Source organism: Schistocerca serialis, chromosome 3 (genome assembly GCF_023864345.2).
Source record: "Schistocerca serialis cubense isolate TAMUIC-IGC-003099 chromosome 3, iqSchSeri2.2, whole genome shotgun sequence".
Taxonomy (NCBI): Eukaryota; Metazoa; Arthropoda; class Insecta; order Orthoptera; family Acrididae; genus Schistocerca; species Schistocerca serialis.
In genome coordinates, this window is record NC_064640.1 from 844,760,850 (window position 1) to 844,777,145 (window position 16,296).

Genomic DNA, 16,296 nt, shown 5'->3' on the forward strand with positions numbered 1-16,296 from the left:
TTACAAAGTGTCTTCACTCCAGTAATTTGACATGGAAGCTGGGCGAAATCCTTAACAATGTTGAAAATATTGTTATATTATTAACAAACCTAACCCACAAAAATTTTAATGAAATAAGATACCGTGTGAAGATGACAGGTTATTGTAATGTGTATGTCATTGCAGTTTCTTTTGCCAAAAAATTGTCGCTGACATTCCTCCTTAATGAAATGGCTAACTGACCCACTGTTTATATGTCGCATGCATTAAAACGTTTTTAACACTATGTGTAAATACAAGGCAACAGTGCAAAGTGACAGTGCTGTTTGATGTGTTATTTGTGTGTTATAAACATTTGCATAGGTTTTTAATTTTGTCTACTACTATCACTGTGACACACACACACACACACACACACACACAGTCGCAAACACACGCACACACACACAGAAAGTAAGGAGATCAATTTGCGTGTCATCGCGGTGTTTTTTAATGAAGTGAATGAGATTCATCAACCATTACAGATTATGCGAACTTGATGTTTGAAGTCTTAGTATTAATGTTGATGAGATGAACTAACAGAGATCTCGATGGTATGGACGTCATTTTAGCACCTTGCAGTTTTGGTTTTTAAACTCGAGATAATTCAGCGCCTCGATACTATATTTCTTCCCAGTGTTGCGACAAAGGCAGACACATTTTTCTCCAATAAACTTGTTTCTCCGTTCCGCTCATGTTATTTATAATGCAGCTACACACGAAGCTGAGATAGTTGGTACAATGATGTTGTTATTTTCTTAAGTAATGGGAGACATATTCAGGTAAAACAATACACTTAGGATGAGTTTTCACCCAACGTCAAGCTCTTTTTTGTTTATACAGGAATGTTAGTCTGAAATTCGAGAATCTGGTTAAATACGAAGACTGAGTTGGTTTCCTCACAGTTGAGTATGAATGAGATATCGTTCATAGCAGCGACATTAGCGCCCTTAGTAATAGTTTCTTCACGTTTTTGCATCTCATGCAATAAATACCACTTGTGGGTATGTTAGAGTAATTGAGAAGCAACCTAGGTCATTTCATCATTAGTATCTTAGTGAATGAAACCGATTTTTGGAGTAATATAGAATCGATCCCAGTTAATGAAAGCATGTAATACGTGAGTAATAATTATAATTTATCAAAAACATTTCTTCATTGGCAAATTAGGAGAGACAAATAATACAAAAATGTTTCGGTGTGCAGATTGCCTATTTGTGTAACGTTTTAATTACTTAGACATGATACAGTTTTATTGTGAAATACGTAGTAACTCCGAACTTTATTAAGTTGGTAGTGTTCACCTCAGTGCTTTCAGAGATCAATATGTTGGCCTAAAGCGAGAGGTGACATGATGTAGCATTCGACTTTAGTATACTTCGTCGATCGAAAGACGTTTTATCTTCCGCTTCTATTGTCACTCGTTTCGTTTCTCACCCAGAATTTTATTCGGTCTTCAGAACCACAATGGTTAACTTCACTGTTCAATATAGTTCCGATAGGTCACCAAAAGGATTTTAATCGCCTTCTAGCAGCAAATGACAATAAGATACATGGGATGTCATTTTTCTCCCAGCCACGAGCATACGAACAATTAGCCGTTCCATATTCCAGAAAACCAGAAGGTAGTATTGTACTATGACTTTGGTCATGGTGAAGCGCACAACTGCGATTCTTATCGTTTTCGAAGCGGGGAAACATTTCGGGAATAAGGTCAAACTTTATGCACATACGAGGGTACAGAAACCACGAAAGTACACTGCAGTTCTTTTTTACAAATTAATCTGCAGATATCATGTCAAGATCAACGGACAAACTGTTGTTGTCCATTTACTCGCTGATGTAGAATAATTTTGAAATTGAGAATGGTAGTTACCAGTTTTCCGGTGGTTGTAATGTTAAACTAAGACATGTACATAGGAAAGAAAAATACAGCTTGTTTATATAAGCGAAAATATTTAACTGCTAATTAGTTTCTGGTTTCATCCTGTCGAGGAATATCTGAAGATGTAATATGTTGACTGATTGCGAGGAATTATATTTGGCACTGCTGGGCGGATTTGCAGTGATTTTCTAGCTATATTAATGTCCTCTTACAAGTGCAAGACTTTTATTTATATTAGAAAAGGCTACTAACCGTGGCATTTGTGCGGTTGTAATCGATGTCTCATCGTTGGCGCGAATCGATTCATTGCTACGGACATTTTTCGAACACTTCGTCAGCGCTATGCAACACAGAGTCACGAGCGCTGAATAATTAGTACGCCACGTATCACAACAGGTAGGCAAATGTTATCTGTTATGGGAATAATCACAGCTACTCTGTAGTAGAGATGAAATTGTGTGTTGCATATATATGTATATATTCATTGTGGATAAGTAAATTGCTGCGTGGTAGCTCTGGTAAATCTCACTTAGAAATTTCTTTGAAAACTGAATATGGCGAAGAGCTCGAAGATTTTTTGTTTGATCCAGAGATAATTCAGTTTGTAATTTAAGCAAAATAAATACAACACGCAGTGTTAAATTCGCATTAAGGTCAGTGTGCCTTGCTGGAGTTTTGCGTGCAACATAAAAATGGAAATAACTGTTGCCTGTGGAAACGATGGAACTGGCGTTCCTCAGGGTCGACTGAGGTATCGAGTGCGCTCGACAGGTTCGACCTGCGCGCCCTCTGCGTCGCAGATATCGCCACCACGAAAACAAAAAACTCTCGACGGAAAGCGACTATAGGCGCGGCGCCCGAAATGGACTGAGGACCTCTCGTCTAGAAACGCGTCGCGTAACGTAATACATCTATATATAAAGATTGGCAAGTCAATTGGTGTGACGGGCGAAGAGGTGAGGTGTGAAGGGATAAATACATTGGGGCCGCGACGGCGCAACTGGCACCTGCGCAGTGCGCGCCCGGCCGCGCCCAGAAATAGCGCAAACAAAAGTGCGCATACCCACGTCAGCCCAACAAGGCGGCCGAAAGCCAACACCGCAGGCGCCGCTATTTATACTGGCCGCACACCGCACGCCCACACCGCCTCACGCCAACACGCCTACATTTTTCCGGGAAATTCAGTGTCACTGCCGCGCATTCCTCTGCGCTACCCGATATTTGGCGCACGGGAGAAGGGGAAAACGTGCCCTCAATTTAAAGCGACTGACGACCGCGGCTCAGTCAGTACGACTGCTGCTTGCTGCTGATAGGTACTGTCACTGCCCCCATTTTGCAAATATCGTTGTCTCTATTATAAATTTTAATAGCCTCGATCGCAGTATGATCCAATAGTAACTAGATAACCGGCTTCGGTTGACCGATCGTCTTCAAATCATGTGAAGGCGGAGTACACAAAAACTGATGTAACTACGTTATCTTGTTTATTCGAAAGGAAGCGTATCTGTCACACTGTCGACGTGCCTTCATTGAATTAGCACGGAGATATGTTGACAGTGTGACAAATACGATTCTGTTCTGCTAAAAGAGATAACGTAGTTTTACTTCAGTAAGTTTAAGTGTCCTGTCTTGGTAAGATCAGAAGATAGTTGCTGGTCAACCGAAACCGGTTATCTAGTTGCTACTGGGTTTTATAGCTATCGAGACTCATAAAATTTCTAGTAAATAATACATATCGATATGTCTAATTCGTCTGCCTATGTCATGTTTTGCTAATCGTGTCTCTGTCCCACTGGCGAGTCCGCTTCGCTCCTTTCCCCCATCCATTAGCTACGTAGACCCGTTATTATCATGGAAGCATTACGACTAAAACAGCGTTTCTTGTATCATTAGTCCACACTTTGAAGCTACGCTAAGCGCGAGAATCACTGGAGCAATTTATCGCAGCTGCGCCACTATTTAACTCTTATTTCCAGTTTTATTTATTTTTATAGACGTATCGCCCGGTTCGGTCATGTGTTATAGATGTACAATGCACGGAAGAAACCTCGTGGATTATCCTCTATTTGCTCTGGCGCTCTTGATCAACTGTCTTAACCCATTTGGGTAATTGTTTAAGCTTTATACCAATTAGATCATAGTTGCCACAAAACTAATATCGGAATCCTCGTAGAGGGTCGGTCCAGGATGTGAGACGGCAACCTTTCACCGAAAAATCTGGTCCCTGCCGTTGCTCTTTGCGTATGCAAAGCACTGAGGTCGAAGAATGACACAATCGTGAAAGTTATTATTTTTAAACTTTCGTACTGTTAACTTCCTCTCTCTGTTTGCCCGCCTCGATCCGCAATAATTGGTTTTCGCGTTGCTATGCACTACTTGCAAACACAAATATGCACTGGTCACAACTGTGAATTAAAACCAAATAGTTAGGATCGGAGACAATGCTCTCCATTGTTTGGAGGCCGTTTGAACGCATTTCATTGCTTGGTACGGGATTTAATGTTCCTACAGCTGTCATCCCGTATGCGTCATTGTGATGGGAATAATGAGGAAGAGAAGAGTGAGTGATGAGCATATGATGTCGTCTGTTATTCATCGCTATGAAAACTTCCTTCAACATGTGAAAGAGAGCATTTTGGCCAGGACTCTAGACCACTTGTTACTTGGAAGGGCCCACGCCTGCCAACCATTAAACGTTGTCCTGCGTTGCCCGGCTGATATAACTCACAAGTGTTCCCAACAACTACGAGAGCATCTTATAAAGAACCTTCTACAGGATACTTATCTCGTGTTTGCGCCCTCGTGGAGGCATTTCACCTTAATAAGGAGATCTTGAATTTGATGTTAAGGAAATAAAATATTCCCTGATGGGAACCGTAACGTGTGAGTTGTGTAGGTACTTCACGACTTACGTCCATTCCAGGAGCAGTCTTAGTGCTAGACCATAGACTCTCCACGCGACATCTCGAAAACCTAGCGGATATTCCACACTGGCTAGCTCAGAGCAGAATAAAGGAGACAGAATGATGCATATTAAAAAAACCAACCTAACTTCAGTTTCATTTTCAATAGTGCTATGTTAGTGTGAACTACTGCGAGGCTACTGTTAGCTCCGCTAACTTCTAAGATTCTATTGTTGCACTACCAGAAGGATTTACACTGCTGAGATAGGAAAGAGAGTTTCTTTTAAGGATTACCTCATGTTCGCTAACAAAGTGCAATGAGACAAAGTTGGTGCTTTCAGATTTATTCTGGAGTCGGCCAAATTGCAGTGACTGTGAGTGTTTATTGTGGTGTTGCAGGAAGGCTCCAGGGCTGTTCCACGTGTCTGTTAGCCGGTCCGCCGCTCTCTCAAAATGCCTGGTATGCCAAAGAAGACGGAGGGGGAGGACCCCGACCCCACCCCCTACCTGTTCGTCTCTCTGGAACAGAAGCGCATCGACCAAACCAAACCTTACGATGCGAAGAAGGCATGTTGGGTACCCGACGAGAAGGAGGGTTACGTGCTGGGAGAGATCAAGGCAACTAAGGGCGACCTGGTAACGGTCACGCTGCCTGGTGGCGAGGTACGTACAACGGTGCTATCTCCTAAAAACTATTGTATAACTCACTGAAATCAATTCAGATTTATTCTCAGACATGGCACCGGCCATTTCAGTTTCCATATATATTTCTTTGACTATTTGTTTCTACATAAAACAGAAAAAGTCACCTTTTAACGTAATTTACTGGATCTTACGTTTCATTCAGAGCAAGCTCCATAGACAGGCAACATGTATTGCTTGCATTCGTGGCACAGCTAGTGACCATCGAAACTGGCGCATCGTTGAGTGACAATGAGGGACTGTTCGCATATCACGTCACCGTGAATGGTCTCGTGATATGCAGTCCAACAGCTTCATTCGCCGACTATCCCGTCTAGTTGCAGTGAACGGTCTTCTCACAATGTGGTCGTTCACTGTGCCCTGAATGCAGGCAACACGTTATGCCTCGATGCGAAGCTTTTCCTAACGCACGTTCACATGTACGCTAAATTACATTTGCGGAATAATGCGTCATTATTTAAAGTTATGAATAAGTTATTTTGTCCTGCAAATTGTTTTCTTCTTTGCTCCGGCTTGGTAATGCACTGCAGCAAGACAGAACTGACTTACTTTTGCTGAAAATCTTTGAAACGTGCTTGTAAATAAATACTTTTCTACACGTTGTGTATTGTTTGAGACAAAACTAATTCACTGACGAAATCTTCTCGGGATATCAGCCGAGAGCAGTGACATCTTGTAGCACAATTTCAGTTAGTTTTATATTCGTTATCTTAAAGTGACGATGACGAGTATGAAACTCGTTGAAACGTTGCTACAAGACGATACTGCCCTCGGCTGATATCCCGAGAAGATTTCGTAAATGAATTATTTTTGTAAAATACATATATTGTAGAATCCAAACTGACGGTAAAACTCGTTCAAAATATATACTGTTCGTGCCGTATCGTACAATAAACATCAAATGTATGAAGGCTTTTGTTTCCCATCTTTGTGCACCAATGACTCGAAGGAATATACTAGCTACATTTCACTTCAAAAATTTCACTAATAGTTTTCAGTTTTACGAAGTGATGCATCTGTGTAACATACGTGGTTTCAAATTTAAGACAATACCGGACAAAACATGTCTCTTCACTGTTGTTGTTATGAAGCGTAACGCAGATACAGTTTGCAGTTCTGTCATGCTTCAGGCCTCATTAAAATTTGTCATGAATGTTATCCCATGAGAAAACTATTTTGCGTTAGGAGAAAGTCCTCAAGAAGGATCAGCTATCTCAGGTGAATCCGCCAAAGTTCGAGAAGGTGGAGGACATGGCTGACCTGACGTATTTGAACGAAGCCGCTGTTTTGCACAACCTCCGGCAGCGGTACTACTGCAAGCTCATTTATGTAAGTGGCGCCTCCCCATCGGGGGGCGCTTTTTGCTTTCTTTTTCTTGTAACTCATCTTGTGTTTTTGTCTTTCTCTCTCGCCAACAGGAGAAGAACTTCAAGAAGGAACAGGTTTCTCAAGTAAACCCCCCTAAGTATGAGAAATGCGAGGATATGTCCAACTTGACATATCTTAATGACGCTTCAGTCTTGCATAACCTGAAGCAACGATACTACCATAAGCTCATTTACGTAAGTCGGTAACCTCTGCTGTTTAACCCTATCCTGCACATGGAGCATGCAACGAAGAGATCTCCGTGCACAGACGCACGCTCTTCCGATTTCCCAGACTACCTGTACGTTTGTCTTGCCCCACGACAAATCCTAGCCGTTTCCCGGAATTGCGTTTTGGCTAACCCCATCATAGCTGGGCAGCAGAACGCAACTGTGGTGTGAATTTGGTGGCCGGAGCAGCGCACATCGACCGTCGACTGTTCCGCGTATAAGATTTACTGTCGATGAATATCTTCCGAGCTTTCAACCAACCTTCACCGATAGCAATAGTACTATTGAAGTCTTGCTACAACCGATGCAGTATATTTAAGACACGGTTCTTCCGTGTGTATCGGTGAAGGGTTGGATGAGTGCTCTGGAAGAACCGATAATGTTTGTTTGTTTGCAGCCAACAGTAAGACACTGGAAACGTGGCTCTGTTGTTGTTCCTTTCACATGAATCCTTTCTAATAACAACACTTTCGTGTTCTACTGCTAGAACACTTGTTTTTGTTCTCGTGTGTGTAAGCGGAGACTTTAAATGTTTGAATGTTTATCCCTTTCTTTTAAAGAAGAATACTCGGTTTTTATGAGTATGTCTCCCTACCTTTGTGAAGCAGCGCCCGTAAAGACACGGGACAGTTACTTCAATTTTAGTTCCCGTGTATTAATGTCTTTTGTGCCATATGAAGCGTCCCTGTCACCTTGCGGAACCACTCGAGTTTCAGTGTGGCAGTTGCGCTTCTAGTCCTTCTGTTGTTAAATGTGTCTATATTCAGCGCCTCAAATACCAGACTGTTTGGACGGCACTGGCTATTTATGTTAATGCACGTTATGATGTTCGTGTCTGCACCTTCTGACAATATGAGTTTCAATTTAGAGTTTAGACTTTTTGTGTTTTGTTTGGTTTTGTTACATGTTTGTTGTGAGACTTCTTTCTACAAATTACGTTTAATTTTCACAGTACTATGAACATATAAGTTACCACAAAGCATTAATGAATATTTTGAGCAGAAAAAACTATTGTGTTCTTGGAGGTAGTAGTGAAGCTCCCACCGGTTGAACAAAATTCGTTTTAGAAAAGTTTCATGTTCATGAGGATTTCTTGAAACCATAGCATACATAACTCATCACCCTTTTCAACAAACTTTTTTTAAACTTCTTTTAGACCTACATTTTTTACTACCAATATAGAAAGTTCCTTCTTCTTCCTTTTATTACTGTATACTTTATATGAAGCATGTGATGTGGAAGGTAGATTTCTAAAACAAGATGACGTGTTGGTATTTGGGTTATTGAGTCATTTCCACAAAATATTGCACATTACGTTCTTTAAATATTTTGTATTCACTTTCTATTATGCCATACAAACTAACAGTAATTTGTTAAGGAGGGTGTAATATTGATTGTGGCACATCAAAACATTCGAGTTGCCTGAACTCGTTAAATATTTATCTTCTCATGTTTTGTAGAAAAAATACTTCTCGTATTGGCAAAACTTTTTAGCCCAAAGCAAAACAATAGGATATTCCATTAAATGGAGTACAATATGTTGCCCGTACTCTGGGGACACACTACCTCCCACATTATCCTACATGTTGCCTCGTTACGCAGCACAGAACACTAAGAGTTTAACTGAAACAGGTAGGATATGTATACATATGTGTGTCTGAAAGCAACTGAGGAGCTGAGTTTGTACTTTCCATGTGCAGACCTACTCCGGCCTCTTCTGTGTGGCAATCAACCCCTACAAGCGCTTCCCTGTCTACACCAACCGCTGCGCCAAGCTTTACCGAGGCAAGAGGCGTAATGAAGTGCCACCCCACATCTTTGCCATTTCTGACGGCGCCTACGTCAACATGTTGACCAGTAAGTATATAATTCCTCTATTCACCATAGCTTTAGTCTATGTACTTTACGCAGATACTTAGCGGCACGCCAACTAGTTTCCAAATTCAAAGTATTTCTCTCGCATGTGAAGATAGTGTACACTCCCTACGTAGTCGTAACAACTAAATTCTGTATATTAATCTGCAGAACATACATCAGTTCCATTTGTGAAAAAGAGATGAGTTTCCAGTGAAGGTATTAACTTAAACTCATAAGCAATTAAAACATAAGTTTTGACCATTGTAATAAGCTTAGAACATCGCTTTTGCGTTCATTTGTCGACGTAGGTGTTTACTGGCACGCTGAACAATTGTTAATATGTATCACGCGAGTATAGCGTCGTATGTCTGAGCTAAAACACAATGCATTTTCATTAAGCAAAAGCGTCGCTCACGTAGCACACGAAACAAAACTTAATTTCTGGTGTCATAGCGTCCCATACTGGAGACTCTACGCTCTTTCACACAAAACAAGAGTAGTGCAATATACATTTCGTATCCTATACTCCCTGAATGCAGAATCAATCCTGCTATTTCTTACCAAGCTGTCGTGCGCCAAACTTGCATAATCTTGGAAGGCTGAGGCTGCTTCCGACAAATGATACTCTCTCTATGCTAGTAATTTCATGGCAACAACAGCAAAAAACAAAGTCTGTAGTTACTCGTACGCTATGTGTTTCTCACACTGAATGGAATAAGTAGAACAGCTATCTACAGAGTACCTAGCCACATGTCATGCCATACTTTCTGAAATAGATAACTCGAATCTCAAAACATTGTAATAATTATTAATGAGCCACTGTCACTGCTACATCTTGCGCTGTGTGGTGGAGTGTATTTTGTATATGTGTCACTTCGCCCTTTACTTGTTCCAAGGAGGAACATTTGTTGCTAAGCTTACGTGTAGACTCGAATCTCTCTAATTTTACGTTCGTTGTTTTTTCTCGAGATATCTGCTCATTCCGTTAAGCATTTTGATAGTCTACTCGTATAACAAACCCAAAGTACAGTAGGAAATACTAGATGTAAAACTGAGTAAAAGTCTGTTAATATGTTCTAACTTTCTTCTTTTTTCGTTCTATTTTACAGACCGTGAAAACCAGTCTATGTTGATCACGTAAGTATCTTTCATTATTTCCAACACAACAACATTTTACAAGCTTTATCAAGAAGCAAACATACTGTCAAACAGTAACTTTCAAATGAATTGTAGTTCTATGCAATGAACTGATTGCTTTCAATGAATTAATTAAACAATGTGAGTTTTCACGACTGGATTCTGGGACTTCTGCTACGGTCTTAGACATACTTTTCATCGAACGTTTAGTTTTCTGCTACATGACAGACCTTCAGAGCCTGTGGAGATTAAGGTTCAATTCCTTCTAAGTATACTGCTCGGAAAATATGTTTCTTTTCCACGTTTCACTGCAGTTCTCGCTAATTCTGCAGTGAAAAGTTTAAATGAAACATGTTTTCGCAGCAGTAAACGTGCAGAAACTGTGACATTTGTCCCCATAGCCTCTGATAATGTTTCCCGCAGCAGCAACCAAATATTATGCAGAAAAGTGTAGCTAAGTCCCAAGAATCTCACGTTACCATAGAATGGACACCTATTTTGTTATTGTCTTGTTGTATGTAAAATCCTCCAAAGTTGCTATTTTGTGTGCAGTTTTGAATAACGCCCAGACTCATATTCAGTCAGTCAACGGATGTGTTTTTAATTCCTTAAGATCAAATACAAGGAAAAAAAACTGTGTACGTATTTTCCCTGCCGAAAAATGTAACATATTTTTTTTCTTCTTGTCATCCACAGAGGAGAGTCTGGAGCAGGAAAAACTGAAAACACGAAGAAAGTAATTTCGTACTTCGCCACCGTCGGTGCCAGCTCGAAGAAAGATGAACAGCAGTCTTCGAAGAAGGTAAAGCAGGACCATCCTTTGAACTACGTTCTCGCTTCTTCTGAGTCGTACGGCCGCTAAAACGTCAACCTGTTATTGTCTGTTTGCAGGGCACACTGGAGGACCAGGTCGTGCAAACTAACCCGGTACTTGAGGCGTTCGGTAACGCCAAGACCGTGCGAAATGACAACTCCTCGCGATTCGTAAGTTTATACCATTTTAGCTCTTAACGAATATTTTCTACTTTTACGAAAAACAGCTGACTGATAACTCTGTCTCTATCTCTCGAACAGGGTAAATTCATCAGAATTCACTTCGGTCCTTCTGGAAAGCTGGCTGGAGCTGATATTGAAACATGTAAGTTACGCCTTAGGCATTTGCCGAGAGTTTTAGAGACAGGTCTCGATTTGCCTAATTATAGCAACGGATAATAACTAATCACTAACTTCCACAGATCTGCTGGAGAAGGCCCGTGTCATCTCACAGCAGCCCTTGGAGCGTTCATACCACATCTTCTATCAGATGATGTCCGGCGCTGTCCCTGGCCTGAAGGGTACGTATGAGTTTCCGTTAAACTCCTCAGATAGATATATTACAACATTTGCTATTTAAAATGGTATACTTTAACAGTAAAAACGTATTCAAGCCATATACTTCAAAAACATAATAAGTGATACTGTACTGAATTGAACTCTAATAGAGCTAAGTGTAATTAAGCCATCAATCCATATACTTCAAAAACATTTAAGTGATACTGTACTGAATTGAACTCTAATAGAGCTAAGTGTAATTAGAACTGAACGTTGAAATATCTTGCTTTCATTCGGTCTCCGTCTCTTCACTATTCAATTATTCTTGATTACAAACATTTTTATTGAATATAACCTGTTTTTTCCATGTCGCCGGGTGAGGGAATGATTACAATCGCGTAATAATCAAGGTTAAAAAATTGTGAGTGTTTGAACTGTCTTTCACTACAATAATAAAATGAAAGTAATATCACTTCTTAATTGCCCTCATTAAAAAGTGCACTATTTACAGAAATTGCCTTTTTTTTTTAAATCGAGAACTTTAAGAGAATGATTGTCATAATGGTTATTTTTTGTTTTAAGTGCGACTTGATTCAGCAGTTGACAGTAGATTCGAGTCTCTAGAAGGCGCATATAGTATCAGGTAGAAACAATAGCTGCAACGGAGGAACAAGACTATGTGTTTCTTTTGTGTACCTTGTGATAATGCATTCTCTCCCAACTCAACAGAAATGTGTCTCCTCACCGACAATATCCAAGACTATTACTACGTGTCCCAAGGCAAGACAACTATTCCTGGTGTGGATGATGGAGAGGAACTTCAGTTTACGGATGTAAGTTGCCCTGCAGACCGGGGCATGCTGTCAGGGCACATCCTCCCCTACTGAGGGCGAATTTATCACAAAGCTTGCTGAGCCAAGGCCCGTCAATACCCTTCCCAATACAAGCGTGTCACGAAAGACACAGTCACCCCTTTGGACACCCTGCCGTCTTATACCCCTCTAATCAGTCCCGTATTAACTGGTGTCTGAGACCACATTTCTACTCTACCAATCTAAGACTTATCATAATACCACAATTTTGTCAAACCTATATTTTATATAACATTTGTTTTACTGATAACACTAGCCAACATGTTCGCTGTGCTCTTGGACAGCACAACGAACAGGACTGTTGGTGTGTGTGACCATAACATTTTCACAGTCGTATTTTGAACTGAACGATCTGTGACCTCCCTACAGAAATCTGTCTCCTTTCCAACGACATCAATGACTATCACTTCGTCTCACAAGGAAAGACCTCTATTCCCGGTGTAGATGATGGAGAGGAAATGCAGATTACCGATGTAAGTCTGATCGCAGAAGTTGAGTCTGTCTAGAAACAGCGCTTCTCTGTTACTGAGCAGTACGTGAGCAATTCCATTGAAGTGAAGACCCGCAGATTTTAAAATTGAAATTTGAAACAGTATCGTGGCCTCTATTTTTTAAAAATTTAGCAAGAGCTACATCCATTGAAATAATTCTGAAAGATTTGAAGTGAAATGAATACTTAATTGCTAATACGCCCTTGGAATTTCATTTTAGAACTTACGGTTACCTCACATACCGAAATGTATGTGAACTTACGCTTAATTAATCGCAGTTATAACGTAGCTTATTTCTTCTGAGTAAAAGTGGTTGAATTTCATCTTGGTGCTTACTCAATAATTTTACGAACAGTTTAATGGCGCAATGAACAAATGCTAGTAGGAATTCGTCACGTACTGTTCGGAACATCGGCTTGCCGCATACTGGATTTCGCTGTTGTCATAACCCAAAGCTCTTACCCGGTTCTCGGGAATTAATAACGCCTCGCTATTAACTCATATAGATATTATGGACATTAAACCTGACGCATGTGTGGTTTTTTTTTGTGACTAACTCTAACAACTGACGGAATTACGCTTGACGCTTGACGGCTGACTCTGAGAAGAGAAACGTTCTTAGATGGACCAGACACGAAATTACTGTACTTACAGATCTCGCTAAGAAAAAATATACAAAACATACCAACGAGATTCCAAAGGAATCGTAATATCTCAGCTGCTCTACGGCGTGTCTCAGTAGGGTAATTGTTTGCTGCGCTTACACAACTAACTCGCTTTTTTTTCTCTCATTTTCACGAGGAAGCAGCTTGCAGTATGGCAAAGCCTCCATTTTTGCCACTCGCGTCAATGCCGAAACGTTCTTTTTAGGCTCTACTCGACTTAGTAGCTCGAGTTTAATTGTTTCTCTTGTACATATACATTATAAATTGCTGTTTTAATTCATCTCATCCCTTATTCTCTTTTAACTGTGTATACTCTCTCCACTATGCGCACAAAATAACTGTGACGATATTCTTCTATGTTGAGAAGCTGACACGGACGTAAAGTAACAATGCTGAAATTAAAGATTGTTTACAAGTGCGATGTACGTACTTACTAGCAACAAATGAGGAATGCTCGCAGTTATTTTGGAGACGCCGTAAAATTGAAAGGGCTTTCTAGCGCGCAGTGGAGAGAGGCAGAGTGTAACACGTTGACGCTAAACGCCAGAATGTTCTTCTCACAGACATTTGCTTATTGAGCGACAACATCTATGACTACTACAACGTCTCCCAGGGTAAGATTACCATCCCCAACGTCGATGATGGAGAGGAAATGCAGTTGACCGACGTAAGTTGCTCACGTTACCCGATGTATTCGCCCTGTCCTCCCAGTGGCGGACTCGGTGGTTCGAGTGTCTCGCTGCACATTATTCTATGTTTCGGTGGAACATTACCCTACATGTGTACCCTACCATTGGCAATTGCACCCCTTGAGTGCACGAACCATGCCGCCGACTTTAACGCCCTTCGCCTCGTATACTAACCTTATGCCCAGTACTAGCTGCGAGGAACCACTGACACAGCCGTTCCTGCAGCTTCAGCGGCTCTTCTCCGAGCTGGACTGTGAGCATCTCGTACATCGGGTTGTGTGTCGACACACTCCCGTACCAAAGAACTGTTTAAAAGACTACATTTGCGACCCTTTCACTATTTGAAAATTGTATTAAATATTCCACGCCACTCGTAGAAAAGATACCTCTAACATCTTGAAGTAGCAATGTTGTAGACAATTGACATCCAAATAACACTATGAAGCATTGAACATTGGATGTAACACGACTTGAGACACGAAAACGCAACATCTGTTTGTTACTTGGTAAGTACGAGCTAACTGCATGAACTGATGGTGTCATGTTGCTAATGGCATATCTGTCATTATGCTTCATCAAAAACTAGTGTTTTTGGATATTTATATCTTTTGTTTACTGGATTTTTTTAAACGATAGAAATGTTTCTTCGTAGCGACTCTTTGTAAAAAAGATAAACGTATTTTTTTTCCAAATTAATGTCTGTACATACAGTCTCATTGTGATTTAAAGCTGTCTCAGTTCGAAAATTTTTACTAAATCAAATATCGGCCAAATGGTTTTGATTGTGCTCCCTGTGACGATCTCGACAAAGGGATCCTGGCAGGGGCACCGTATATCGCTCGCAGTCTAAGTGTGCTTGTGCGGGTTGTAGGAAGCCTTCGATGTGCTGGGTTTCACCCAAGAGGAGAAGAACGACGTGTACAAGATCACAGCTGCCGTCATGCACATGGGTGGCATGAAATTCAAGCAGCGCGGCCGAGAAGAGCAGGCTGAGGCCGACGGCACAGTTGTAAGTACCTCACTTCCTGCCTACAACATCTTATCTTGTTTCCTTCTCGCAGCAATTTTCGGGTCATAGAATTCTCATTATTTGCCACGGTAAAAAAAAACCTGTCCATCATTGGCTTCACTTAGTTTATCGTCCATAAACTGACAAGTTGCTTTTCAAAATGAACTTAATTTTAGCTGTAATCTGCTCTTTAATGTTAAAAAGTTTGTTTGAGACTAATTAGAGAACATTTGACAGAAGCGGTATTTATGAGATTTTCTGCCTACAAAAGCCAACAACAATCGCATATTAAGATTTCAGTGTCCACTTTTCTACTGCAGTCTGCCAGCGACCTTCACTGACCACTAAGCAATGTTTTCTTGATGCAGGAAGGTGAGCGCGTCGCCAAGTTGCTGATGACCAGCGCTGAGGACTTGTACAAGAACTTGCTGAAACCAAGGATCAAGGTCGGAAACGAGTTCGTCACCCAGGGTAGGAACAAGGACCAGGTGAGCTTTAATCAACACCTACATTTTTCGTACATTCAGTTATAGTAACACAGCTTGAATCGTCTGAGAAACCAAAAAAAAAAAAAAAAAAAAAAAAATCAGTTTAACATTTTTCGAAGTCTGCAATTTCTTTAAGAGCACAGTTCTTTGGTTGATATTTTAAAATGTATTTCTATATGCAGTTCCCTACAACGACACTATAGTTCTTTTACTTGTATCTTGCATTCTTGTTCAGCCCCGGTAATTGATTGCCAAGGTTAAAGGGAGCGGCGAATGGAGAAGTAAAGTTCATCTGTGTTACGTCCGCGATATTTTGTGTACCATGTCTAGAGAGCCCGTCTGTGTTACAGGTCGCCTACTCCGTAGGTGCCATGTCCAAGGCCATGTTCGACAGGCTGTTCAAGTGGCTTGTGAAGAAGTGTAACGAGACACTGGACACTAAGCAGAAGAGGCAGCACTTCATTGGTGTACTGGATATTGCCGGTTTCGAGATTTTCGACGTAAGTTTAAATATGCATTTTTATACATTCACTCATTTCTGGAACACTGGACGCTATTTCACATTGTGGATCTTGATTATAGTCATTACAAATAGTCACTTGACCTTTATACTGATTTTATTTCTTCATTTTTACATCAATTACGTACACAAAAAGTTCTTAATATATTAATAA

At 40.7% G+C, this 16,296-nt stretch overlaps 1 protein-coding gene across 24 annotated transcripts in view; it reads left to right on the forward strand.

Moving 5' to 3' along the window:
- Window positions 1-5,205: 5,205 nt before the first annotated feature.
- LOC126470931 (myosin heavy chain, muscle) overlaps window positions 5,206-16,296 on the forward strand; it is a 48,148-nt gene continuing 37,057 nt past the window's right edge. For 9 of the 24 annotated variants that reach the window (XM_050098970.1, XM_050098984.1, XM_050098961.1 and 6 more), the window contains exons 1-12: window positions 5,206-5,469; window positions 6,927-7,070; window positions 8,804-8,960; window positions 10,070-10,097; window positions 10,794-10,899; window positions 10,989-11,081; window positions 11,172-11,235; window positions 11,333-11,431; window positions 12,650-12,753; window positions 14,997-15,134; window positions 15,503-15,622; window positions 15,973-16,122. In XM_050098970.1, the coding sequence (XP_049954927.1) occupies window positions 5,260-5,469; window positions 6,927-7,070; window positions 8,804-8,960; window positions 10,070-10,097; window positions 10,794-10,899; window positions 10,989-11,081; window positions 11,172-11,235; window positions 11,333-11,431; window positions 12,650-12,753; window positions 14,997-15,134; window positions 15,503-15,622; window positions 15,973-16,122 (1,413 nt within the window). In that variant the 5' untranslated portion in view covers window positions 5,206-5,259. Of the gene's footprint in view, window positions 5,470-6,693; window positions 6,838-6,926; window positions 7,071-8,803; window positions 8,961-10,069; window positions 10,098-10,793; window positions 10,900-10,988; window positions 11,082-11,171; window positions 11,236-11,332; window positions 11,432-12,137; window positions 12,242-12,649; window positions 12,754-13,999; window positions 14,104-14,996; window positions 15,135-15,502; window positions 15,623-15,972; window positions 16,123-16,296 lie in introns of all 24 variants that reach the window. The other 15 variants (XM_050098974.1, XM_050098967.1, XM_050098977.1 and 12 more) reach the window with 4 other exon arrangements.